Source organism: Hemitrygon akajei, chromosome 6 (assembly GCF_048418815.1).
Source record: "Hemitrygon akajei chromosome 6, sHemAka1.3, whole genome shotgun sequence".
Lineage (NCBI taxonomy): Eukaryota > Metazoa > Chordata > Chondrichthyes > Myliobatiformes > Dasyatidae > Hemitrygon > Hemitrygon akajei.
The window spans coordinates 35664388-35690734 of NC_133129.1; the positions used below are offsets into that span (position 1 = coordinate 35664388).

The following is a 26347-nucleotide window of genomic DNA, read 5'->3' on the forward strand; positions in this document are numbered from 1 at the left end:
AAGCGAAGAAGCAATATGGGTAATTTATATGGGTAAAATTTTTGAGTGTTCCCAGACCCAAAAGATAACCTATCAAATCATACCAAGTAGCACATAAAACCTAAAATAACTCGAAAATATAGTAAAAACAGGAATGATATGGTAAAGACCATATAAAGTAGAAATATTGTATGTACAGTGTAGTTTCACTTATCAAAATTGGGAAGACAGCAAACCAAAATCGATTTGGAGAAAAATAATTGGCACGTACGCGCACGCGCACATACACACCTACGCACGTACACGCATACACACACAACTACCCACACAAGGTTTCACAGTCATGGTAGTCTTTCTTGGGGTAAACACACCTATAAAGCGGGTGTCTTTTTTTCATAAAGGCAAAAATCCTCTTTGGTTAGCGAAAACAGGTACTAATGTAGGTCTTTCGTAACTGTAAGCTGTCATAAAGCGAACGTTTGAAAAATGCGGGGCTACCTGTAATTTGTTACCTAGTATTTTTTATATATTTAAATGAAATATAGAACAAATTAAAATGGTACTAATGTACTATGAAACTGTATTAATTCTAATAGTTGTCGACAGAGGAATTCTTGCAGTGTATGCTGCCATATTCCAGTGCGGACACCTAATGGAGATAATGGACTACTTTCATGCATTGCTTTCAAACATTGCATTCTCCAGATCTTCATTCTCATTCTAACATTCTAAATGATTGTCAATACCTTCAAATTCTTTGTAATTGAAGTCATGAAATCATTTCATTTCCTTTCCCGGCCACTTCTGGCACTCCAAGTCTGAATGCTTAAAACTGCATTGAGTAAAACAGTTTTGAATTGTCTTACATTTTCATTTTTAGAATCTTTTTATTGGTACGTAATCATCAACAGCTATAAAATGATACAAAACTTTAACAGATTAATACGCAGACAATTAATAAAGCTGAATGATCTTCAAATATAAAAATGGGAAAAAATTTTATATAGAAAAAAAGGAAATAAAAAAGAACCCCATCTAACTAAAAAACCCACTAACTATTAAAAAACCCATTAGGAATCAACCCCCTAGAGCAATACATTTGACCATCATCTAAATATATATTAAAAAAGTCATCAACCGTCATTTCATATTTATATATAAAAAAATAAAATTGGAAGGAATCCATATGATTTAATTCAAATTAAATGATAATATTTGGCAAAAGAACCCCATCTTCTCTCAAAATCAAATTGAGGATCAAAAGTTCTACTTCTAATTTTTTCCAAACTAAGACATAACATCACTTGAGAAAACCATTCAATTAATGTAGGGGAAGAAATATCTTTCCATTTTAATAAAATAGCTCTTCTTGCCAGCAGTGTAACAAATGCAATTACATGTTGATCTGAAGATGAAATACCCTGAATATGATGCGGAACTATTCCAAATAGAACAGTCAATCTATTAGGTTGTAAATTAATTTTCAAAGCTTTAGAAATTGTAGAAAATAAAGATTTCCAAAACGATTTTAATGAAGAACATGACCAGAACATATATGACAAAGTAGCTACTTCAGTTTTACATCTATCACAATAGTTACCTATACTAGAAAATATTTTAGATAGTCCATCCTTTGTTAAGTAATAACGGTATACAATTTTAAATTGAATTAAACAATGTTTGGCATATACAGAAGAAGAATTTACGTTTTTCAAAACTCGAAGCCAATCTTCATTAACAAAGGTCATATTAAGTTCTCTCTCCCAATCTTGTTTTAATCTTTAGTGATAGTTTCTCTTTTTGTAACAAAAGTAACTTATAAATTCTGCTAATGGAATGTTTCACTAAGGGATTCAATTTCAAAATGGTATCCAACAAATCAGATTCTTGTAAATATGGAAACTTAGGTAAATATTGTTGTAAAAAATGTCTATCCTGAAAATATTGCAAAAAATATGTATGAGCGAGAGAAAATTTATTAATTAACTCCTCAAAAGTCATCAATCGACCATCACAAAATAAATCTGTAAAAGAATGAATTCCTTTATTTTTCCATAAAAGAAAAATGGGGTCAGTTGTTGAAGGTTTAAATAGAAAAAATTGATATAAAAAACTAGATAACTTAAATTGTTTGAGATTAAAAGAATTACGGAACCAAACCCAAATCCTTAGGGATTGTTTAATAACTGGATAAAGATTTAAATTTGGAATTTTAGAGAGCTGTAAAGGTAATGGAGCTCCTAAAATTTAAGTTAAATGAAATTGTTTATCAGCTTTTAATTCCAAATCAACCCATAATGGTTTTTGGCTCTTATCAAGCCAATTTAACCAAAAGCATAATTGTCTAATATTCACAGCCCAATAAAACAGTCTTAAATTAGGAAGTTCAAGTCCACCATATTTTTTAAATTTTTGTAAATGATACTTATTAATTCTAGGTCTCTTATTGTTCCAAATAAAAGAAGAAATAAGAGTGAATTTGATCGAAAAATATTTTAGTTAAAAAGATAGGTATATTTTGGAAAATATATAAAAATCTAGGTAAAATCATCATTTTCATAGCATGAATACGACCTATTAAAGAAAAAGTAAGTGGATTCCATCTAGAAAATAATTGTTTCATGGAGTCCATTAAAGGAACTATATTTGCTTTATAGAGATCTTTATATTTTTTAGTAATTATAATACCTAAATATCTAAATGTATTAACAATTCTAAAAGGAATATCATTATATATACTAACATGAACATTTAATGGAAACAATTCATTTTTATTCAAGTTAAGTTTATATCCTGAAAATTTACCAAAATCTTTAAGTGTTTCCAAAAAATTAGGAATTGATTCCTCAAGATTTGAAATAAAAACCAAAAGATCATCTGCATAAAGAGAAATCTTATGTATGGTTCCATTCATAGAGATACCATGGAGATTTTTAGCTTCACGTAATGTTATAGCTAAAGGCTCCAATACAAGATTAAATAATAAAGGACTTAATGGACATCCCTGTCTAGTGCTACGAGAAAGTGAGAAAAAAGAAGAAAGGCAGTTATTAGTAATGACCGTGGCAATAGGATTCTTATAAATCATTTGAATCAATCAATTGGAATTATTACCAAAACCAAATTTTTCTAATACTTTAAACAAGTACGGCCACTCAACTCTATCAAATGCCTTTTCTGCATCGAGAGAGATAACACATTGAGGTTGCTTAGATAATGATGAATATATAATGTTCATCAATCTCCAAGCGTTAGAGAAAGAATAACGTCCTTTAATAAAGCCCGTTTGATCCATAGAAATAATTTTAGTTAAAATATTTTCCAAGCGATTAGCCAATATTTTAGAGGATTTTTGCATCCACATTTAATTGCGAAGTAGGTCTATATGATGAACATTCAACAGGATCTTTTATCTTTTTCAAGAATTATGGAAATAGATGCTTCATAAAAAGAAGGTGGTAAATTACCCTTGTCAAAGGATTCATGAAATATTTCCAAAAGATATGGAGAAAGTAATCTTTCAAATTTTTTGTAAAATCCCACTGAATAACCATCAAGTCCAGGAGCTTTACCTGATTGCATTGATAAAATAGCTTTCTGAATTTCATGCTGGGTAATTGGAGCATCAAGCATCTGTTGATCTTCAAAAGAAATTTGTGGAAATTTAATCTTATGTAAAAAAGCCTTCATTTTAGAGGAATCTGCAGGAAATTGAGATCTATAAAGATCAGAGTAAAAATCTTGAAAAGTATTATTAATGTCCTCATGGTATTATTTTTACAAATCTTTAAGATTTGTCTTGTAGCTCTAGCTGTTCTTAATTGAGAAGCTAAGAGCTTATTATTTTTATCCCCAAAAATATAAAATTGACTTTTCAATTTAAGCAAATATCCTTCAATAGGATATGTTAGTAATAAATTACACTGTGATTGTAATTCTACTCTTTTAAATGAAACAGCATTTGGAGGGATTGCATTAATGTTATCTAATTCTTTAATTTGTTTAGAGATTTTATCTAATTCCATTCTTGTTTGTTTCTTCAGTTTAGCTATATAGGAAATAATTTGACCGCATAAGTAAGCTTTTAATGTATCCCAAATTACTAACTTAGAGACGTTTCCTATATTATTAAAGAGAAAAAACTCTTTTATCTGAGCTTTGATAAACTCAACAAATTCTGAACTTCGTAATATATGTTCTGGAAAACGCCAAAATAGTCTGGTAGAAACAACATCTTTCAGTTCAAATATTAAGTTTAAAGGAACATGATCAGAAATAGTGATCGCATCATACTCACATTTCTGAACATTGACTAAAAGTCGAGGGTCAACTATAAAATAGACAATTCTTGAATATTTATTATGAACATGTGAGGAAAAAGAGTATTCTCTATCACTAGGGTGCATATATGTCCAGACCTCAATTAAACTGTAATCAATTAAAAAGAAATTAATAAGTGATGCAGAACGATTAGGGAGTTGATATTTGGATGATGACTTATCCATTAAAGGATTTAGACAAGTATTAAGATCACCACCCATTAATAACATATATTCATTTAAATCAGGTAATAACGCAAAAACAGTTTTTAAAAAATGAGTGATCGTCAACATTTGGTCCATAAATATTAACCAAGACCATTTTTCTATTACAAATTGTTCCTTTAACAGTCAGAAATCTACCATTAATATCAGTTATAATATCCTCCTGGTTAAAAGGAATATTGGAATCAATAAAAATAGAAACACCTCTAGTTTTACTCTGGGAATTTGCATGAAACTGAGGATCCTTCCAAAATTTAAAAAATCGATTATTATCACATAACCTGATATGCGTCTCTTGAGCAAAGATTATATCGGGCTGGAATCGGTTAATAACTTTAAATGTTTTCTTACACTTAATAGGATGATTCCAACCGCGAACATTCCAAGTTAAAACATATAGCTGTTTAGATATCATCATGGAACTTTGTGTCTAAAATCAATAGTTAGACGCATGTCAGGGTAGGATAGTCGAAAATGATGGAGATGAACAACAATAAAAATAATTGGCGTATGCTCCGGGATTCCATAATGGGGAAAAAAAAGAAAAAAAACCCACCCAAACTACAAAGCCCAGAAACAAGTCGATATCAACCGACGCAAGCCCCAAGAAAAGCATAGACGCGAATGCAAATACAAACTCCGTCTACCTAAGTAAAAAAAGAAAAAAGAAATCTGTGTCCCTCTACCGAACGTAAAACTCATTACAGTCGACATATATCTCAATATAATTAACTTGGAAGGAAAGTGTTTTTCTTGTATAACAAAACGACCTTCAATTGAAAGTAACCTTCATAACATTAGATAAGGGAAGAAAAACACATCCAAAACAATTCTTGAAATATTTGCACAGAAGAAAAACAATCGCCATCTTTAAATTGTCTGGTCTATCTTTAATACATAAAGAAATCCAAATAATTACTTTAAAAAATCTTTACAAAAGCATACGAAACAAAAAAAAAACAATTAATTCATTTAAATGCTGCAGAAAAGAAAATTCTAAATGGTTCAAACTTATTACAGACTATCAACAGTTCTCCCTCTGTCCTCTGAAATTGAAGCCATCCAAACCAGTCTATTTCAGAGATAAAAATGTATTTTAAAGTAAAGACTTCTGTAACCATCAAATCTTTCAATCTCATCACTCTTTACACCACGAGACAATCAAACCATTATAAATCATTCAAGCTTCAGATTCGTCATTGGATGCATCGGATAAAGAATTAATAAAACTCAATGCATCAAGTGGATCATCAAAAAAATGAAAACCAGGCTTTTTAATGAAGAGCCTCAATTTCACTGGATATTGAAGCAGTGGAAAAAGCTATTTTTCATACACTGATTTCATAGCATTTGCAAATCCAGCACGCTTTTTAACAATTTTGCATGGAAAATCTTCATAGAAACGAATGTCTGAATTCTGATATTGAAAGAGTTTTTTCTCGCAAGCTTAATAATACGGTCTTTGTTTTTGAAATGGAGAAAACGCACAACAATATGTCTGTTTTTACCTTGATCCAAAAATTCTATGAGCTATTCTAAGTGCCAATTCTATGAGCCATTTCGATATCTGAAGGCTGTAAACAAACCTCCGGAAATAAAGACTGAAACATTTTGCGAAATAATCCAGTGTGTTGGCCAATTCTGATTTCTCTTTTAATCCAACAATTCGAATATTGTTCCGATGTGATCGAGCTCCGAGATCAACGAGCCGTTGTTGGGCTTTTTCCAAACGTGAAGAAAGGTCCGCAGTATTTCGACTAACTTCTTTAAAATCAAGGCTCAAAGAGTCGACTTTTCCTTCAAATTTCTCTTTTAGTTGAGTTATCTCAATGCTGATATTGCTGATTTGAGATTCTAGTCTCTTAACCCAGGGGGGTTCCTCCGAGAATTCATCGGTTTTCTTGAGTTTCCCATTGCTCGGGTCCAGATTTCTTTTGGAGCTTCTGAGAGTGGCCACAACTATATCTGATCTGACTGAATAAAGTTGAAGTTTCAAAGTTTAAATCGGAAAAGGGAGAGATTAATGGCGGACAAGAAGCGACTAGTCTTTCATGTCTGAAACCAGGAGTCCCTTGAATTGTCTTACTGCTTATTTCTCTCCAACTGTCGGTGACGAAAAACACTGCTTTTTGAACACAAACACATATAATTGATGCTATTTAAAAGCTGTTCACTCTAAGCACAGTGTAGTGACTAACAGCAGCGTAAGTGACGCGACAGGCGCTAGTTAGAAACTGTTCAGCAACTGTATCCTGTCCAAATTAAACAACATAGTGTTCCAAATGAAGGGAATTTCAGCTATTTTCTTAGGTTTTATTCTTTAAGAATTATGCTGATTAAGCGGCTGACTCGATTAACCTGAGTCTACTGTACAGGAAATTACTTCCTGATTTGACTCTTGAATTGCCTCAAATTTTAAGATTTTAACTTTTGTTCCCTGTCCGGTGTAGCAGTTTCAGGTAAGCAAGGTTAGGTTTATATCAGGTCAGCAGGAGACGCTCATGGAGTGAGCACTGTTTCAGATTCGCTCCATAACCTTTACTTTTTTTAACCTATGATCACCCTTATTTAACTTACTTTTACCTACACCAAAAGATTCTTGCTACTTTTTTGGACTTATCTTTAAGAGTCTATTGTGAATTTTGAAGAAATGAGTACAGAAATAGCTTTGAGATCTAAAGGGCGAGACCCTGGGAAAGATTCTAACGGGAACGGAAAGAAAAAAAAGACGGATCCTAAGCGTACTGAATTGACTTATGAAATGTTATTGGAGCTTTTAAATGAAAAATTTGAAGAACAACGACAAATTTTCAAACAAGATATAAAGGCTTTTCAGGATTATATGGATAAGACTGATTCAGTAGTTAACCAGCAGCAAGCTCTAATCGCAACTTTGCAAGAGGACACTCGGAAGCGAGACTTGATAATCGAAAAACTGGAGCAGAAATTATCTTTGACGATTAAACAGGTGGAAACACTTAAAGCCAAGAGTGTCGACTTTGAAAATCGGTCCAGAAGACAGAACTTACGCATACTTGGTCTCCCGGAAGGTATCGAACAAGGGGACCCCTCGAAGTATTTTGCTCAACTTTTAAAGGATGCGTTCCCTTCTGTATTCCCAGACAGTCCTCCGTTACTTGATTGCGCCCACAGAATTATGCGCCGATCATCAAGTTCTTCATCTAAACCACCGGTTGTAATTGTCCGATTTCATTATGTGCATGTCAAAGAGCAACTTATTCGTGTGGCTCAGCGTTTAGGGATGGTCAAATTCCAAGAATTCGACTTTCGATTAGTGGAGGATTTTAGCCCAGAAGTAATGAAGGCAAGGCTTCTTTTTAAACCTCTGATGTCCGAATGTTATGAGAAAAATCTAAAACCTGCGCTCTTATACCCTGCGAAGCTCAGAACCTCGCCTCCGAATGTACCACAGCTTGTTTTTCTCTCCACATCTGAAGCTCGAAGCTTTCTGGATGAGCATTATTCTACTGCTTGACTCTCGTTTTTAATAAATGAGTGATTTTGATCGTTACAAAACAGTTTTTGTTTCCAAAACCAGATTTTGTTTCTGGCTATTGGTGTAGGTTTACTCTATATTTTATATTCTAATTAAAGTCTTTTTTTGATGTGCTAATCTTTTTATTTTACTTACTTTAACCACTGTACTTTATCTTTGGTCATTATTATTAATTCTTCAAAGATGAATTTTTTTTACTAAGATGGCAGTTTCTTCTCTAAAATATTTCTTGCTTTTTTTTTTGATTTCGCCATTTTTTCTCTCATCTTCTTCCTATAATGCATTTCTTATCACATTTTAAATTTTTTTTTGGTTTGTTTGGGTTTTAACCCGATCTATAAGTTACTACTGATTATATTCTTTTTGTTTTTTTTTACTAGCAATTATATTAAGAAGTTTGTTTTAGTATAGTGATCATTATTTTTTTTTGGAGTTTGGGTGGATCTTTTTTTTCTTTCCTTTATATACGGAGTTGCCTTCTGCTGATATGGGGGTAGATTTAATTTCATTCCTTTTTCTTCCCAGCCTTCTCCAGGCTTGGGAGGGGCTTTCTCTTCTTGGGTGGTTTTTTTTTCTAAATCTATTGTTATTTTTATCAGTTTTTTTTAGTTTTTTCATTTGGGCTGATTTTAAACTACTAAAATGTCCGTGATGTCGTCACTTCCGGGTCCGCCCCTTATTTTTGTTGCTCTTCCGGGTGCATGAGTTTATAATTTGGTTAACCCTTTATATACCAAAGGGTTGATTTCAGAAATATGGCTCAGACCATTAATTTTGTCTCTTGGAATACTAATGGCTTAAACCATCCGATTAAACGGAAAAAGATTTTCAAAGTATTCCGAAGACTGAATGCACATATTATTTTTGTTCCAAAGACTGAATGCACATATTATTTTTGTACAAGAAACTCATGTGAGGAAACAGGACAATCAACATTTTTTTAGGTTTTGGAGGGATCAACAGTACCATTCGAATGCTAAAGGAAAGGGAGTTGCATCTGTCCAACACGATATTATTTCGGATCCGAATGGTAGATTTTTGTTAATTACTGGGTTACTTTTTAACAAAAAGGTTGCTATGGTTAATGTTTATGCTCCAAATGTGGATTATCCCGATTTTTTTAAGTCCTTATTTACTTCTCTACCTAATCTAAATGAATATAGGTTAATAATGGGTGGTGACTTTAATTGTTGTTTAAATCCTTTGTTGGACAGATCTATAGCTACTCAGACTTTACCTAATAAGTCGGCCACTTATATTAATTCTTTTTTGACTGATAATGGAATTTTTGATATTTGGAAATTTCGGCATTCTAAGGACAAAGAGTTTTCATTTTTCTCACATGTTTATCATTCTTACTCGAGAATTGATTATTTTTTTTATTGACTCATTTTATTCCATCGGTAATTGGTTGTAATTATGATATTATAGCCATCTCTGACCATGCGCCATTGAAACTTTCTATTAAATTTATGGATACAGCTTCTAGTGCTAGGCAATGGCGATTTGATTCTACCTTACTGCAAGATCCGGATTTCATTAAATTTATGAAGGAACAGATTGATTTCTTCTTTTTAATTAATTCCACGGATGATATTTCTTGCGGAACACTTTGGGACACTTTTAAAGCATATATACGTGGACAGATTATCTCCTATTCCGTTGGTTTGAGAAAACGCATTAAGAAGGAAACTCTTTTATTGGTTGATAAAATTAAAGAGATTGACAAGAAATATTCGACTGCTCCTAGTAAGGAGCTTTACAAACAAAGGGTTGAACTTCAAATGGAACATAGTTTATTACTTACATCTTTGATTGAAAATCAATTAATGAAAACCAGATCTGATTTTTATATACATAGTGATAAATCGGGTAAACTGTTTGCTAATCAATTGAAGAATGCTTTGGTTAATCGCCAAATTATTATGATTCGTCAGCAGAATGGTGAATTGACAGTTAACCATGATGAGATAAACAAATCTTTTCAATATTTTTATACCTCCCTGTATCATTCTGAATTCCCTCATGATTATAATATCATGTATGATTTTCTTGGGAAATTGAATTTTCCAAAATTATCATCAGATGATCTTTCAATATTAGAAACTCCTATTACGGATGCAGAAATTAAAGGGGTTATTTCCTCTATGAATTCTGGGAAAGCACCAGGTCCAGATGGGTATACAGTAGAATTTATTGTGTTTTTCCTCTACTCTTTCTCCTTGGTTATGCAGGGTTTTTGAAGAAGCAATTAGATTGGGTAATCTGCCACAATCTTTTTATAGAGCTTCCATTTCTTTAATATTGAAGAAAGATAAAGACCCTACTGACTGTGCATCCTATAGACCAATATCCTTATTGAATGTAGATTCCAAGATCTTTTCCAAGTTACTGGCATCCAGGCTGGAGAAGGTATTACCTCAAATTATCTCAGAAGATCAAACTGGTTTTATTAAAAATCGCTATTCTTTTTTCAATGTTTGGAGATTATTGAATATTGTTTATACTCCTTCACATAGCACCTCAGAATGTGTCATTTCATTAGATGTGGAGAAAGCATTTGATAGAGTTGAATGGCCATACTTATTTACTGTGCTTGAGAAGTTTAATTTTAGTCCGACATTCATTTCCTGGATTAATCTGATATATCATACTCCAGTAACCTCGGTTTTTACTAACAATCAAAGATCTCCCTTTTTTCGTTTATTTCGGGGTACTAGACAAGGCTGTCCTCTTAGTCCATTATTATTTGATATTGCTTTGGAACCCTTGGCAATTGCTATTAGAGAATCACCGAATATTTTTGGCATTACTTGTGGGATGGATATACATAAGTTATCATTATATGCAGATGATTTATTATTATTTATTTCTGATCCTGAGAAATCCATTCCTGCAGTTATATCATTGTTGGCTCAATTTAGTAATTTTTCCGGGTATAAATTAAATCTTAATAAGAGTGAATTGTTTCCTTTAAATAGACAGGTTCCAATTTATGGAAATTTACCTTTTAAATTAGTTAATGACTCTTTTATATACTTAGGGATTAAAATCACAAAAAATTATAAGGAGTTATTTAAGGTTAATTTTTTTACCCTTAATTGATCAAATTAAATGTTTGTTCACTAAATGGTCACCATTATCTTTATCTCTGATAGGTCGGATTAATGCTATTAAGATGATTATTTTACCCAAGTTTTTATATATATTTCAAGCGGTACCAATTTTTATTCTGAAATCATTTTTTGCTAATGTTGATTCAAAAATTTCCTCATATATATGGCAGAATAAAAATCCTAGATTAGGTAAAAAATATTTACAGAAGGCAAGGAAGGAAGGTGGATTGGCATTGCCTAATTTTAGATTTTATTATTGGGCAGTTAATATCCGATATTTGATATGTTGGTTAAAGGATTGGGATTTATTTTTTAGCCCTCATTGGGTGAACCTGGAAATTAAATCTGTACAAGGATTTTCATTGGGTTCTATTTTAGGGTATTCTCTTCCCTTTGCTCTTTCTAAATTGCAGAAACGAATTGACAATCCGATAGTTAAACATACTTTACGTATACGGTTTCAATTTCGGAAATTTTTTGGGCTGAATCAGTTTGTTTTAAATATTCCTATTGTATCCAATTTCTTTTTTTATCCTTCTATTATAGACCAAGCTTATTCAACTTGGAAGATTAAAGGATTACTACGATTTTCCAATTTATTTTTGGATAATTGTTTTATGTCTTTTGAACAATTATCTAATAAATATAATTTACCTAGATTTCATTTTTTTAGATATTTACAGATTAGGAATTTCTTAAATACTGTACTTCCTACCTTTCCAAATCTTGAGTCTTCGGGTATTTTGGAGATTTTGCTAGAACTAAATCTTTCTCAGAAAGGGGTAATATCAAAACTCTACAATATAATTATGAAGATACGTTCAGAGCCCTTCTATAAGATTAAAAATGATTGGGAAAGAGAACTTAACCTTACTATCCCTATTGAGAATTGGGATAAAATTCTTCAATTAGTCAATTTATCATCTATATGTGCTAAACATTCATTAATACAGTTTAAAGTTGTGCATAGGGCTCATATGTCTAAGGATAAATTGGCTCGTTTTTATTCCTATATAAATCCTATTTGTGATAGATGTCATTCTGAGATAGCGTCTTTAACTCATATGTTTTGGTCTTTTCCGCTTTTGAAAAAATATTGGAAAGACATTTTTGATATTATTTCCACGGTATTGAACATTGATTTACAACCTCATCCTATTACTGCAATTTTTGGTTTACCAATGATGGACTCAATCCATTTATCTTCTTCTGCTTGTCGAATGATTGCATTTCTTACATTAATGGCTAGAAGATCTATTTTGTTGAATTGGAAAGAAATTAATCCTCCTACCGTATTTCATTGGTTTTCTCAAACTATGTTATGTCTAAATTTAGAGAAAATTAGAAGTGTTGTATTTGACCCTTCTATTAAATTTGAAAAGATATGGAGACCATTTATTCAATATTTTCATATGATGTAATGTGACCCTGTTCCAAGCCTATTTGTTTTTCCAGTTTGGATTTTACATATGTTGAGAGGATCGGAGTTGACGACACTGATGATTTTGTATTTTTGTTAGATATTATAAACAGCCCTTTTTTTTCATCATTTTTTTTCCCTTTTTCTTTTTTCTTTTTTTTAGTTATTAGGTTGTTAGATTAGTTTTTCTAGCATAATTTTTTTTTCTTTTTCTCTTTTCTGTTTTTTTAAATATATACTATGATATACCTAGTTTTGCTTTGTTTATATGTTACTTGTATCGTTCATGATTTGGGAAGACTCATTTATATTGTAACTATTGCTTATGTATCCTTTCATGTTCAGTTTAAATTTGTATGTTTGTAATCCCATTATCTATGTATTAATCTTATTATGTTGATATTGATAATAATAAAAAGATTGGAAAAGAAAGAAAGGTTAGGTTTATATCTCCATCACTATTTTTCTTTCTAAATCTGGAAAGCTGGGATAGTACTTGGTTTTTTGCTTTGTCGGGCCAGCTATAATTTTTCCTTTCCTTTTATTGGTCAATCTTTCCTTTTAACCCTTTTATTAAATCTTTGTGTTGAATTCCTCCTCAAACTTTTATTGACTTTTACTTCTAGTTTTTTTAAATTCTGACTCTGGTTGATTAAAGTTGAATCATAATATATGTGGAGAGATTTTTATTCCCTAAAATATCTATGTATGTCCTTAACAAGGAATTGACAGCAGAGTTATTTCTACTCAATATTGCTGCTTCAGTATCATCTTCCGAAACTCTCCCCACTACCGCTGCTCCAACTACATGCTCCTTTAAAACGTACCTTTCAACTGAGCAGCACACACAAAATGCTGGTGGAACACAGCAGGCCAGTCAGCATCTATAGGGAGAAGCACTGTCGACATTTCGGGCTGAGACCCTTCGTCAGGACTAACTGAAAGGAAAGATAGTAAGAGATTTGAAAGTAGGAGGGGGAGGGGAAAATGCGAAATGATAGGAGAAGACTGGAGGGGGTGGGGTGGAGCTGAGAGCCAGAAAGGTGATTGGCAAAAGGGATACAGAGCTGGAGAAGGGAAAGGATCATGGGACGGGAGGCCTAGGGAGAAAGAAAGGGGGAGGGGAGCACCAGAGGGAGATGGAGAACAGGCAAAGTGATGGGCAGAAAGAGAGAAAAAAAAGGAGGGGGAAAAATACTAAATATATCAGGGATGGGTTAAGGAGGGGAGGAGGGACATTAACAGTGAGGCAACACTTCACCTGTGAGTATGCTGGTGTGGTATACTGCGTCTGGTGCTCCCGGTGTGGCCTTTTATATATTGGTGAGACCCGACGCAGACTGGGAGACGGTTTCGCTGTACACCTACGCTCTGTCTGCCAGAGAAAGCAGGATCTCCCAGTGGCTACACATTTTAATTCCACGTCCCATTCCCATTCTGATATGTCTATCCATGGCCTCCTCTACTGTCAAGATGAAACCACACTCAGGTTGGAGGAACAACACCTTATGTACCAGCTGGGTAGCCTCCAACCTGATGGCATGAACATTGACTTCTCTAACTTCTGTTAATGCCCCTCCTTACCCCGTCCCTGATATATTTAGTTTCTTTCCCCCCTCCTTTTTTTTCCTCTCTGCCCATCACTCTGCCTGTTCTCTATCTCCCTCTGGTGCTCCCCTCCCCCTTTCTTTCTCCCTAGGCCTCCCGTCCATGATCCTTTCCCTTCTCCAGCTCGGTATCACTTTCACCAATCACCTTTCTGGCTCTCAGCTCCACCCCACCCCCTCTGGTCTTCTCCTATCATTTCGCATTTTCCCCTCCCCCTCCTACTTTCAAATCTCTTACTATCTTTCCTTTCAGTTAGTCCTGACAAAGGGTCTCAGCCCGAAACGTCGACAGTGCTTCTCCCTCTAGATGCTGCCTGGCCTGCTGCGTTCCACCAGCATTTTGTGTGTGTTGCTTGAATTTCCAGCATCTGCAGATTTCCTCGTATTTGCTTTTCAACTGAGTCTTTGATTGCATAATTTTGTAGCTGAGTGTGATATTGTGCAAGATGACAATGATATACAGTCTTTTGGTATTTATTATGCTAAAGCAGATGAAAGAGGTCATAGGTAGCTGGAGTACAATTAAATTTTGAGATATGCAAGACGCCAGAGTTGAAAGACATTTTGTAGGGCTGAAAGATATTCAAAGGCATAAGACTTGAAAACATAGGCAAGAATTTTAAAACTAAATATTGTTGGAGAAAGATCAACAACAACTACCAATTATTTCACATTTTTCTTAATGTCATTATGCATCTTGATACTTTGCAGCATGTTGGTATTTAAAATTTGTTTCACCTGAGGATGATCATGGAATAGGACTTAGTGTAAGTTAAGCAAAAAGCTATATTTACGACTAATGCTTGGTGGAAGTATGGGTTGATAAAGTGAAACAGGGTCCAAGATGGGTGAAGTTATGAAAATGACCACTAAGCTGGTGAATTATTGCTTAACAAAGATATTTGCATTCCAAGCCTGAATTTTAATTGTCCTTAACCCTCCAAATATTGACATCTATTAATTTGATGCTGCATTTGATGGTATTTACCTGTACAATATTTGCGTCACATACAGATGATTATTTTCATATTATGTTATTGTACCTGCTAGGATCTGAAGCCTGTTGTTTCTCCTTGTTCTTCTGTCTTCCAAATTGTATCATAAGGAACTATATATTGGTAACTAAAGTAGTGGACTTACTTGTATTGAGTACACTGTGATAAATATAGCCACATCTGCTTTAATGGTTGGAGTCTTTTATGTGAAAGGGCTGCTTGCTACATGAACCTTATCAGGTTTCTGTGAAACAACAGTAACAATTTGTGTTATTTCCAGGCCAGGATGCCAACCTCACTCAGACAACTCATATAACCCTTGATGGGACAGAAATGTGTGATGATTCTTGCCCTGCTTTGCTTCCGGATATTCCTATTGGAGACTTGCTCCCAGGGGAAAAGGTAAACCTGCACCTCAGGCGGGAGTGATAGAAGTGAAGAGAACAGGATCAATTGTAAAACAAATGCAATAGCCAAGGAGCCTCTTGGGGCTGCGAATCTTTGGCTGTAAAATTTAAGTAAAAATCAACAGCATAACTTCCTTTTTGACCAAATGTCACTTCGCTCATTAATTTCTCATTTCATGGCAATCAACATGAAAGTAACTTGGAGCAACTCAGTCATACAACATGGATGTATTAATCAGTGTTAGTGTGATGTTTTTCAAAGTTCAAGCATTTATTTCAACACTTTCTCATGTTCACTGTTATCTGCAAATCTTACAGCTCACCCATTTCCTTCTTAGAAATTGCCTCATTACTTAGTAAAATTTGTTCCATGTAACATTCAGCATAAGAATCAGATTTATTATCACTGACTTCCATGACATGAAATTTGTCTTGTGGCGCTAGTACAGTACAAAGACATAAAATTACTACTAATTACAGAAATAAATAGTGCAACATAAGAATAACTGGGTATAAGAATAAATGGACTGGGAGCAAAGGGGAAGAAGTTCTGGAACAATTGAACGTGGGTCTTCAGGCTCCTGTGACTCCTCACGAGTGATAGTAACAATGAGATCATGGCTCCGATGTTGAGGATGCTTAAATATAGATGCTGCTTCCTTGATGCACTGCCTCTTGAAAATGCCCTTGATAGTGGGATGTATTGTGCCAGTGACAGAGGTGGCCGAGTCTGTATCACTGTGCGGCCTTTTGCAATTCTGTGCATTGCAGCCTCCATACCAGGCTCTTGACACAATCACTCAGTATGCTCTCCACTGTACATCTATAGAAATTTGAAGGAGTCTTTGATGAAATATCCTCAAGCTCCTAACAAAGTAGTGCCACTGGTGTGCCACCCCTGTGGTTGCAGCAGTGTGTTGGGCCCAGAATAGATTCTGTGAGATGCTGATGCCCAGGTATTGAAATACAATATATACAGTATGTAGGGAAGCAGAGAATTGGAAATTTAGCAATTAGGAATTTATTTATTGAACAAGTGAGCATTTTGACCATTTTGTTTAGTTTATAATTTGTACAAACTCCCTCGGATATTGTACACCAAGGTCAACTTCTTAGGTTATTAGATATAATTGATTGCGTAATCTTTTCTTTCTTCTGGTAGTCTTGTGACCATGGCATTGTAGTGATTTTTTTATATATCTGTTTATTCCTTTGGCTGCTTTTTATATTCTGATGACTACCTCTGCATTTACTTAAATCCAAAGCTGTACTGATTGGTCCATTGGCCAGCGTACATTGTAACTAGCATTGGTATTTGGCAAAATAGCAAAGGTGAGCTTGTCGACATCAGTTGAAGTGGTTCAGGAAAGTGAGGAGAAGGGAAATGAGGGTGAACTTTCTCTGCTGGGAGAGAACTCCCATCTGTCTCATTCTTCTTCAGCTGGTATCCTCCTGTGCTGTTTACAGCATATTCTCCATTGAATACTCTATGCTGATGTCATTCTGTTTAGCTTGTAGAATTTCCAAGCAGCTGCCCAAGTTCTCCACAAATTTTCTTCTGCAAACGTTGAATGTTAAAGTAAAATCATTAACTTCACCTTTGAATGACCTTTACCACTGAGATATTTAATCTTTAAACCAATTGTTTAAATCTTGCCTAGATGGAGAAACCTCTTTACATCAGATGCACACAGACTGGAACAAGAGTGTTTTTGGTTCATGTTTCCTATGTCGTTACTACTGTTGTTGAAGGCAAGGAGATCATTTGCAAATGTCATAAGGTTGGTGATCTTCTAAGTCTTCCTGAAGCAGTAGCTGTATTGGCTTTTCCTCTTTTTCATGTTAATCTATAACCTTGTTGAAGGACAATACATTTTTTAATACAGCAGCAGAAGTGTTATTCTAACCTGGAGTCCCAGGACCCAGCACTACATACTACTGAAATGATGTAATAACAATAGAAAGAATACATCTCATACATAATATTGCTTAATTCCATGTCTGCCTAACAATTGGTAATAGTGTAGAAATGTTCTTTTTTTTAACCTTTTAGGATGAGACTATTACTATTGAAACAGTGGTCCCATTTGATGTTACTGCAAAGTTTGTTTCCACAAAAGTAAGTACAACAGAAAATTTTATTTGTTTTGATTTTAAAGTGGGAGGGGGAAGATTTAAGTGACTTTTGTAGGTTTTAACGATCTGCTTATCAATCCCATTCATCCCATAGTGTTTCTCTTGACTTTCTAGTTGTCTTTTTTTTTCTGTTCAGCTTATTTTTCTGGAAGAGAAATACTTCACAGTATTCATAAAAAATAGATGCACATTTAAAATATGCAACTTTATTTGGCAGCCAGAATTGATTCTCAATCCTGAGAATTGATGAGAGTGAATTGCGAAGTGCTGAGAGAAACTTCAGCAAATGCTGAATCAAAATGAAAATGTTTACTTACATAAGTAAATTTTTCTCAACTGGCTTCATAATGAGTAGGCTGCTGTACTTTGTGGGATGTGGGTGACTATGCCAGTATTTGTTGTTCTTGAGCTAGCTGGCTTGCTAGTTACTACAAACATTTTAGGACAGGGGTTCCCAACCTGTGGTCCACAGATCTCTCAGGTAATGGTAAAGGTCCATGGTATAAAAAAGTATGGGAACCCCTATGTTTGGACCTCATCCAAAAGATACTAATTCAAAAGTAGCCTGTCAGGTTCAAAGTGGACTAAGGCCGTTCATTGCTCATAATCATGCACAGCTGACTTAACCATTTCAGAATTATTGTATGATGGACAAAGTGTAGGCCAATTAGCACCTTTGCCATCATGTATTTAGAGTACTTTTTGTTATCAAAAGTAGTATTTTAATGAATACAGTATATCAATTTTAAAAATATATGCATGAAAATTTAAACTTTGATCTTTTGTCTAATTCTGCAGTAGCATAGCCAAATATAATTGCTAAAGTTAGTTCCAATTATCCCCTTTGAAACAAGTGTATAATTTCTTCCTTCTTTTGTGATAATATAATTGTAAATCACCAGTTGTTCTTCATACATTTTAAATGCAATCCTCCTCTTGCTTGGATGTTTATTTTGCAGTTTGAACACATGGATCGGGTGTTTGCAGATATTTCATTCCTTTTAATGATGGACATTTTGAGCGCATCTCCATGGGCACTCACTATTGAGACCAGTAAGCTCGAACTTGCACCTTCCATGATTTCAGTTGACCAGATGGAGTCGCAGTTGGCACAAGGTACAAATTGAGGGGCTTGTAGATTTATGTTTTTTGTTTTAAAACTCTTTTCTGTTTTTGAATCTGACATGCTTTCACTCCATTTAAGCAAGAGTTCACAAGCCACATTGACCAGAGCTCAGTATGTCCTCAAATACACTGACTCAGTGTATTGACATATGGATTTCAGAATGCCACCTTTGGGAAGCCTGAAGGGACGGTTAATGATAGGGATGTCCACACTAATATTCAGAGTATTTCTGATTAGTGACTACTTGCTGAGAAGATCATCGGGGTCTCTCTTCCCGCCATTACGGACATTTACACTACACGCTGCATCCGCAAAGCAAACAGCATTATGAAGGACCCCACGCACCCCTCATACAAACTCTTCTCCCTCCTGCCGTCTGGGAAAAGGCACCAAAGCATTTGGGCTCTCAAGACCAGACTATGTAGCAGTTTCTTCCCCCAAGCTATCAGACTCCTCAATGCCCACAGCCTGGACTGACACATTACTGCCCTATTGTTTTGTTTATTATTTATTGTAATGCCTGCACTGTTTTGTGCACTTTATGCAGTCCTGGGTAGGTCTGTAGTCTAGTCCAGTTCTTTTTCTGTATGGTTTTTTACATAGTTCAGTGTAGTTTTTGTACTGTGTCATGTAACACCATGGTCCTGAAAACCGTTGTCTCATTTTTACTATGTACTGTACCAGCAGTTACGGTCAAAATGACAATAAAAGTGACTTGACTTGGTTGGGATAATTCATCATTTTGTAAGACTTGCCAGGATAATATTACCACTTCCTTCACCACCCCCTCTTTCCTTCTCACATAGCCTTGTCCTCTCCCCAGACACCAAACCAGACAAGAAAACCCACTTTAAAGAATGCATTCTTGCACGATCACCCCGACAAAGAATGTGGTGAAATGGATATGATTGGGATTGGGTCAAGTCTTAAAAATCTTGAATCTGACCCTAGCCAGTTTCCAGAAAGTGGGATTACTTTATATTTTAACAAGTTGAGCTAGCCTTGGGAAGCTGAAGGAACACTTGATTACTTTGGTAAAAGCCAAGCCTTCTGGTGTTTTCATCTGTTCACCTTCAACTTGTCTTCCCCAAAAAAAAGCCTTCAGTTTCAGATGTGGGGCCTCCCAATGCACCTCACTCCTGCCTCTTCTCCAACCCTCTGTGTAACCAGCTTCTGTCAGTATTTGTGCTATGGTGATACACTTACCCATGTTAAAGAGCATCTGCCGGTTATGTGATACTGAAAACCTCCACATTTGGCTGCATTGTGGCTCTTCCTACCTGAGATTTTTGTGTTTGTATTAATTTTTATGCCACACAAATTTTGGACTTCTCTACTGACATCCATTTCATTGCTTGAGCCATTTCTCTTTGCAAAGTCTTCTCTTCTACAAGACATTACCATAAAATGTTTCTGAGCTGAATTAAAACCATCTTTTTTTAATAGAGGATGAAACTGTTTTCAGATTGAGACCAAACACTGTCTATTTGTCCTTTAGAATCTGATCTTCCGACTGGGTTTAATAAGTAGTGGTGCAGTTTGGGCAATGCATTGCATTGTTACTGAACTTGAAAAATTTGCACATTTCTGCTTCCAGAAGCAACAATGTGTTAATGGCCAATCTACACATGTTTAAGGATTGCACCAAAGATAAAGATTATCCATGGGATAAGTCTCAGGCTACATCCACACTACGCTGGATAAATCCGTAACCAAAGCTTTTTCTCTTAATCTTTACCCTCCGTCCACACTAAAATGGTGTTTTCGTCCCCCGAAACCAGAGCTTTTCAGAAATGCTTTCCAGGGTGGGTGTTTTTGAAAACGCTGCTCGGGCAGATCAGTGTGGACAGAGTAACCAGAGACTTTTGAAAACGCTGTCAGACGGCAGTGCGCTATTTCATTGTTTTCTTGAACGCAACCTAACAATTTCAGAACAGACGGCAACGAGACTGAAGCCAGAAGAGTTAGAAATGTACTCACCAAATACTTTGACCCATAACTTAACGAATAAATAAGTATACTGTACTCACTTTGCTGTTTTCTGTCCTTGCTCGTATGAAGGTGGTTTACCTATTTATGCAAGTACTTCTCTGACAACAGATGTGTAACAGCCTAATGTAACATTGTATGGAAATACAAGATAACACTGATGCAGACATGTTTCACACATTTAACAAGGTGCTTTATTAATGCAACAGAGTTTGTCAGTTTTTCAATGTTCATCGTCAGCCGGGTCATACAGTCCGTGAACTCCCTGTCGGTTGCCTCCATACACTCCAGTATTTGTTTTTTTTAGTTTTAAGTTCTCCTGCGCAAGAGCCAACAGCTGCCCATCGTTTTAAGTTTTTCTAGTCTGTAACTACACAAACACGCACTTTTACGGCGAGATTCGACACCAAACATGGCGCTTGTTTTCGGTAGATGTGTCCTGCACATGCGCAAGAGGAGGAGATTCGCCAAAATCTCCGTTTCAGTGTGGATAGAGATATTTTCAAAAACGCGTAGTGTGGACGCCTATTGTTTTTATGTGAAACCAGCGTTTTCAAAATAATCCGGTCTAGTGTGGATGTAGCCTCAGTTCCTCTTTGAAGTAGCATCATGGAATTTTTGCTTTTGCATTCATCTTAGAGAGCAGAGGGGACGTGTGTTAAATGGGATCTCTTTTATTGAGTACTGCATGGAAATTTCACCTTAGATATTTACTTCATGCTCAACTCTCTGTCATGGAACTTGAACCCACCATCTTGTATTTGTTGCAAAGATGCTAAGTGATCTACTGGATAGCATCTCCTGCCAGAGCGGCAAGTCTATGCACAACAACAGAGGAAGACTGCTAACTCACGAAAAATAATTCTCATTCTCCCACTGGAAACCGTGGCATCCTTTTGGGAAGGATTTGGGGTGGATGCATTGTTGCCAATTACTGACAAAGTCTGTTTATTAAGAAAGGATTGCTTGTTCAACCTGAAGTTTTTAACTTTGGCTCATTGGTGAATGAAAATGAAAAAAAATCTACTTGTGATTTGTTGTTTTAATATGTTACTGACCATTTAAACAAAATTATTTGTGCAGTGGTTTTACAGACAGGAGAAAGTGCCAGTGAGTGCTTCTGTTTGCAGTGTCCACCAGCACCGATCAATCAGAGTGGAGTTGCCTCAGGGCATTATATCATCTCCTGGAAACGGTAAAGAGGATTTATTCAGAACAGTGCTTTCAGCTTGCGCTTCCAGTTTTGAAAGCATTTTTAAAAATATTGATAAATATATAAAATATTGATGCAGAAAGATTTATGCAATTTAGTAATGGAAAATTTGTATTCCAAATTAAAACACAACACCTCAGTTCCTAAACAATTACTAACATGCCTTTTCCTTTGTTATTTTGAAAGCACCTCTGCTGCTAAAAGTGTACCTGTTGTCAACACGGTGATTACATTGCCACATGTGATTGTGGAGGCAGTTCCACTCTATGTTCACGCAGGTGAAGTGAATTATGCATTTTTAAATAACAGTGTTTTAAAGTTGAATGTAGAATGCAGGAGCAAATCCGCAACTAATGCCTAAATGGACTTGTTTTAAATGGGAGTACAATTTCCAAAGGTGAAAGAAAACACGGATGTATTATTGAAGGATGAAGTAAATGTCAATTCTCATGTCATTGCTATTAAAACAGTACAGCACAGGAACAGGCCCTTTAGCCCGTGATGTCTGTACTGATCGTGATGCCAATCCAAACTAATCTCATCTGCCTCCACGTGATCATTCCCTGGTTTTTCATGTGCCTGTATAAATTCTAAAATGTTGCTCTTGTATCTGCTTCCACCCACCTCCACTGGCAGTGTCTCCCAGGCACCTATCACTCTCTTCCTTATAAATCTCCTTTAACCTTTCCTCCACACTTTAAATCTATGCCCTCTAGTACATGACATTTCTGTCCTGGGGAGAAAGTCGCTAACTATCTACCCTATCTATGACTCTCCTTATTTTGTTAATTTCTGTCAGGAGGCTTTTCAATCTCTGATGCTCCAGAGAAAACAATCTAAATTTGTTTTAGTCAATACAGCACAAAAACAGGCCTTTTGGCCCTTCTTGGCTGTGCCAAACCACTTTTCTGCCTAGACCCACAGACCTGCACCTGGCCCATATCCCTCCATACAGCTCTCATCCATGAACCTGTCCAAGTTTTTCTTAAATGTTAAAAATGAGCCCGCTTTTACAACTTCGTCTGGCAGCTCATTCCACACTCCCATCACCCTCTGTGTGAAGAAGCCCCCCCACAATGTTCCCTTTAACCTTTTCCCCCTTCACCTTTAACCCATGTCCTCTGGTTTTTTCCTCCCCTAGCCTCAGTGGAAAAAGCCTGCTTGCATTCACTCTATCGATACCCATCATAATTTTATATACCTCTATCAAGTCTCCCCTCATTCTTCTACACTCCAGGGAATAAAGTCCTAACCTATTCAAACTTTCTCTGTAACTCAGTCTCTCAAGTCCCGGCTACACCCTTGTAAACCTTCTCTGCACTCTTTCAACCTTATTAATATCCTTCCTGTAATTTGGTGACCAAAACTGCACACAATACTCCAAATTCGACCTTACCAATGCTTTATACAACCTCTCCATAACATTCCAACTTTTACACTCAATACTTAGATTTATAAAGGTCAATGTACCAAAAGCTCTCTTTAGATAGATAGATAGATAGATAGATAGATAGATAGATAGATAGATAGATAGATACTTTATTCATCCCCATGGGGAAATTCAACTTTTTTTTCCAATGTCCCATACACTTGTTGTAGCAAAACTAATTACATACAATACTTAACTCAGTAAAAAATATGATATGCATCTAAATCACTATCTCAAAAAGCATTAATAATAGCTTTTAAAAAGTTCTTAAGTCCTGGCGGTAGAATTGTAAAGCCTAATGGCATTGGGGAGTATTGACCTCTTCATCCTGTCTGAGGAGCATTGTATCGATAGTAACCTGTCGCTGAAACTGCTTCTCTGTCTCTGGATGGTGCTATGTAGAGGATGTTCAGAGTTATCCATAATTGACCGTAGCCTACTCAGCGCCCTTCGCTCAGCTACCAATGTTAAACTCTCCAGTACTTTGCCCACGACAGAGCCCGCCTTCCTTACCAGCTTATTAAGACGTGAGGCGTCCCTCTTCTTAATGCTTCCTCCCCAACACGCCACCACAAAGAAGAGGGCGCTCTCCACAACTGACCTATAGAACATCTTCAGCATCTCACTACAGACATTGAATGACGCCAACCTTCTTAGGAAGTACAGTCGACTCTGTGCCTTCCTGCACAAGGCATCTGTTTTGGCAGTCCAGTCTAGCTTCTCGTCTAACTGTACTCCCAGATACTTGTAGGTCTTAACCTGCTACCCTATCTACCTGTGACGCCACTTTTAGAGAATTATCTATCTGTATTCCTAGATCCCTCTGTTCTACTGCACTCCTCAGTGCCCTACCATTTACCTTGTATGTTCTACCTTGGTTTTTCCTTCCAAAGTGCAATACCTCACACTTGTCTGTATTAAACTCCATCTGCCATTTTTCAGCCCATTTTTCCAGCTGGTCCAGATCCCTCTGCAAGCTTTGAAAACCTTCCTCACTGTCCACTACACCTCCAATCTTTGTATCATCAGCAAATTTGCTGATCCAATTTACTACATTATCATCCAGATCATTGATATGGATGACAAATAACAATGGATCCAGCACTGATCCCTGTGGCACACCACTAGTCACAGGTCTCCACCCAGAGTAGCAATCCTCCACTACCACTCTCTGGCTTCTCGCATTGAGCCAATGCCTAATCCAATTTACTACTTCTCCATGTATACCTAGCGACTGAATCTTCCTAACTAACCTCCCACGCAGGACCTTATCAAAGGCCTTACTGAAGTCCATGTAGACAACATCCACTGCCTTCCCTTCATCCACTTTCCTTGTAACCTCCTCGAAAAACTCCAATAGATTTGTTAAACCTGACCTACTACACACAAAGCAGTGTTGACTCTCCCTAATAAGTCCCTGTCTATCTAAATACTTGTAGATCCTATCTCTTAGTTCTCCTTCCAATAATTTACCTATTACCGATGTCAAACTTACCAGCCTATAATTTCCTGGATTACTTTTAGAGCCTTTTTTAAACAATGGAACAACATGAGCTATCCTCCAAACCTCCAGCACCTCACCCGGAGATACCAACACTGCCAGAGCCCCTGCAATTTCAACACTAGTCTCCTTCAAGGTCTGAGGGAATACCCTGTCAGGTCCTGGGGATTTATCTACTCTGATCTGCCTCAGGATAGCAAGCACCTCCTCCTCTTCAATCTGTATAGTTCCATGACCACACTATTTGTTTGCCTTGTTTCCATAGACTCCATTCCAGTTTCCTTAGTAAATACAGATGCAAAAAACCTATTTAAGATCTCCCCCATTTCTTTTGGTTCCATACATAGCCGACCACTCTGATCTTCAAGAGGACCAGTTTTATCCCTGACTATCCTTTTGCTCTTATTACACCTGTAGAAGCTCTTTGGATTATCCTTCACCTTGACTGCCAAAGCTACCTCATGTCTTCTTTTAGCCCTCCTGATTTCTTAAGTTTTTTTTTGCACTTTTTATACTCCTCAAGTACCTTCTTTGCTCCCTGTTTCCTATGCATGTCATACATCTCTCTCTTCTTCTTTATCAGAGTTCCAATATTCCTAGAGAACCAAGGTTCCTTATTCTAATTCACTTTGCCTTTAATTCTGACCGGAACATACAAACTCAGCACTCTCAAAATTTCTCCTTTGAAGGCCTCCCACTTACCAACGACATCCTTGCCAAAGAACAACCTGTCCCAATCCACGCTTTTTAGATCCTTTCTCATTTTTTCAAATTTGGCCTTTTTCCAGTTTAGAACCTCAACCGGAGGACCAGATCTATCTTTATCCCTGATCGAGTTGAAACTAATGGTGTTATGATCACTGGAACCAAAGTGTTCCCCTACACACACTTTCGTCACCTGTCCTAATTCATTTCCTAATACGAGATCTAATATTGCATCCTCTCTAATCCAGGCAACATCCTGGTCAACTTCATCTGCACCTTCTCCTGAGCCACCATATCATTCTTGTAATGCCAGACCAGAATATACCTGTCCTGTTGAGGGGTTTCAGCCCGAAACATCGACTGTACTTTTTTCCATAGCTGCTGCCTGGCCTGCTGAGCTCCTCCAGTATTTTGTGTGTGTTGCTTGGATTTCCAGCATCTGCAGATTTTCTCTTGTTTGTGACCAGAATATATCAATGTGGTCTAACCAAAGTTCTATAAAGCTGCAACACAACTTCCCAATATTTATACTCAGTACCCTGACTAATAAAGACAACTGTGCCATGTGTTTTCTTTACCACCCTGCTCATTACTTTTGCCACTTTAAAGGAGCAATGGACTTATATCCACAAGATCCCTCTATGTGCCAATGCTTCTAAGGGT

The 26347-nt window shown here is 36.1% G+C and overlaps 1 protein-coding gene across 2 annotated transcripts in view; it reads left to right on the plus strand.

Annotated features, from left to right (window-relative positions):
* trappc11 (trafficking protein particle complex subunit 11) overlaps positions 1-26347 on the plus strand; it is an 81066-nt gene that overhangs the window by 46156 nt on the left and 8563 nt on the right. For both annotated transcript variants that reach the window (XM_073048080.1, XM_073048082.1), the window contains exons 22-27: positions 15459-15580; positions 17247-17366; positions 17639-17704; positions 18681-18837; positions 21920-22031; positions 22236-22327. In XM_073048080.1, coding sequence (XP_072904181.1) covers positions 15459-15580; positions 17247-17366; positions 17639-17704; positions 18681-18837; positions 21920-22031; positions 22236-22327 — 669 coding nt within the window. The remainder of the gene's footprint in view (positions 1-15458; positions 15581-17246; positions 17367-17638; positions 17705-18680; positions 18838-21919; positions 22032-22235; positions 22328-26347) is intronic.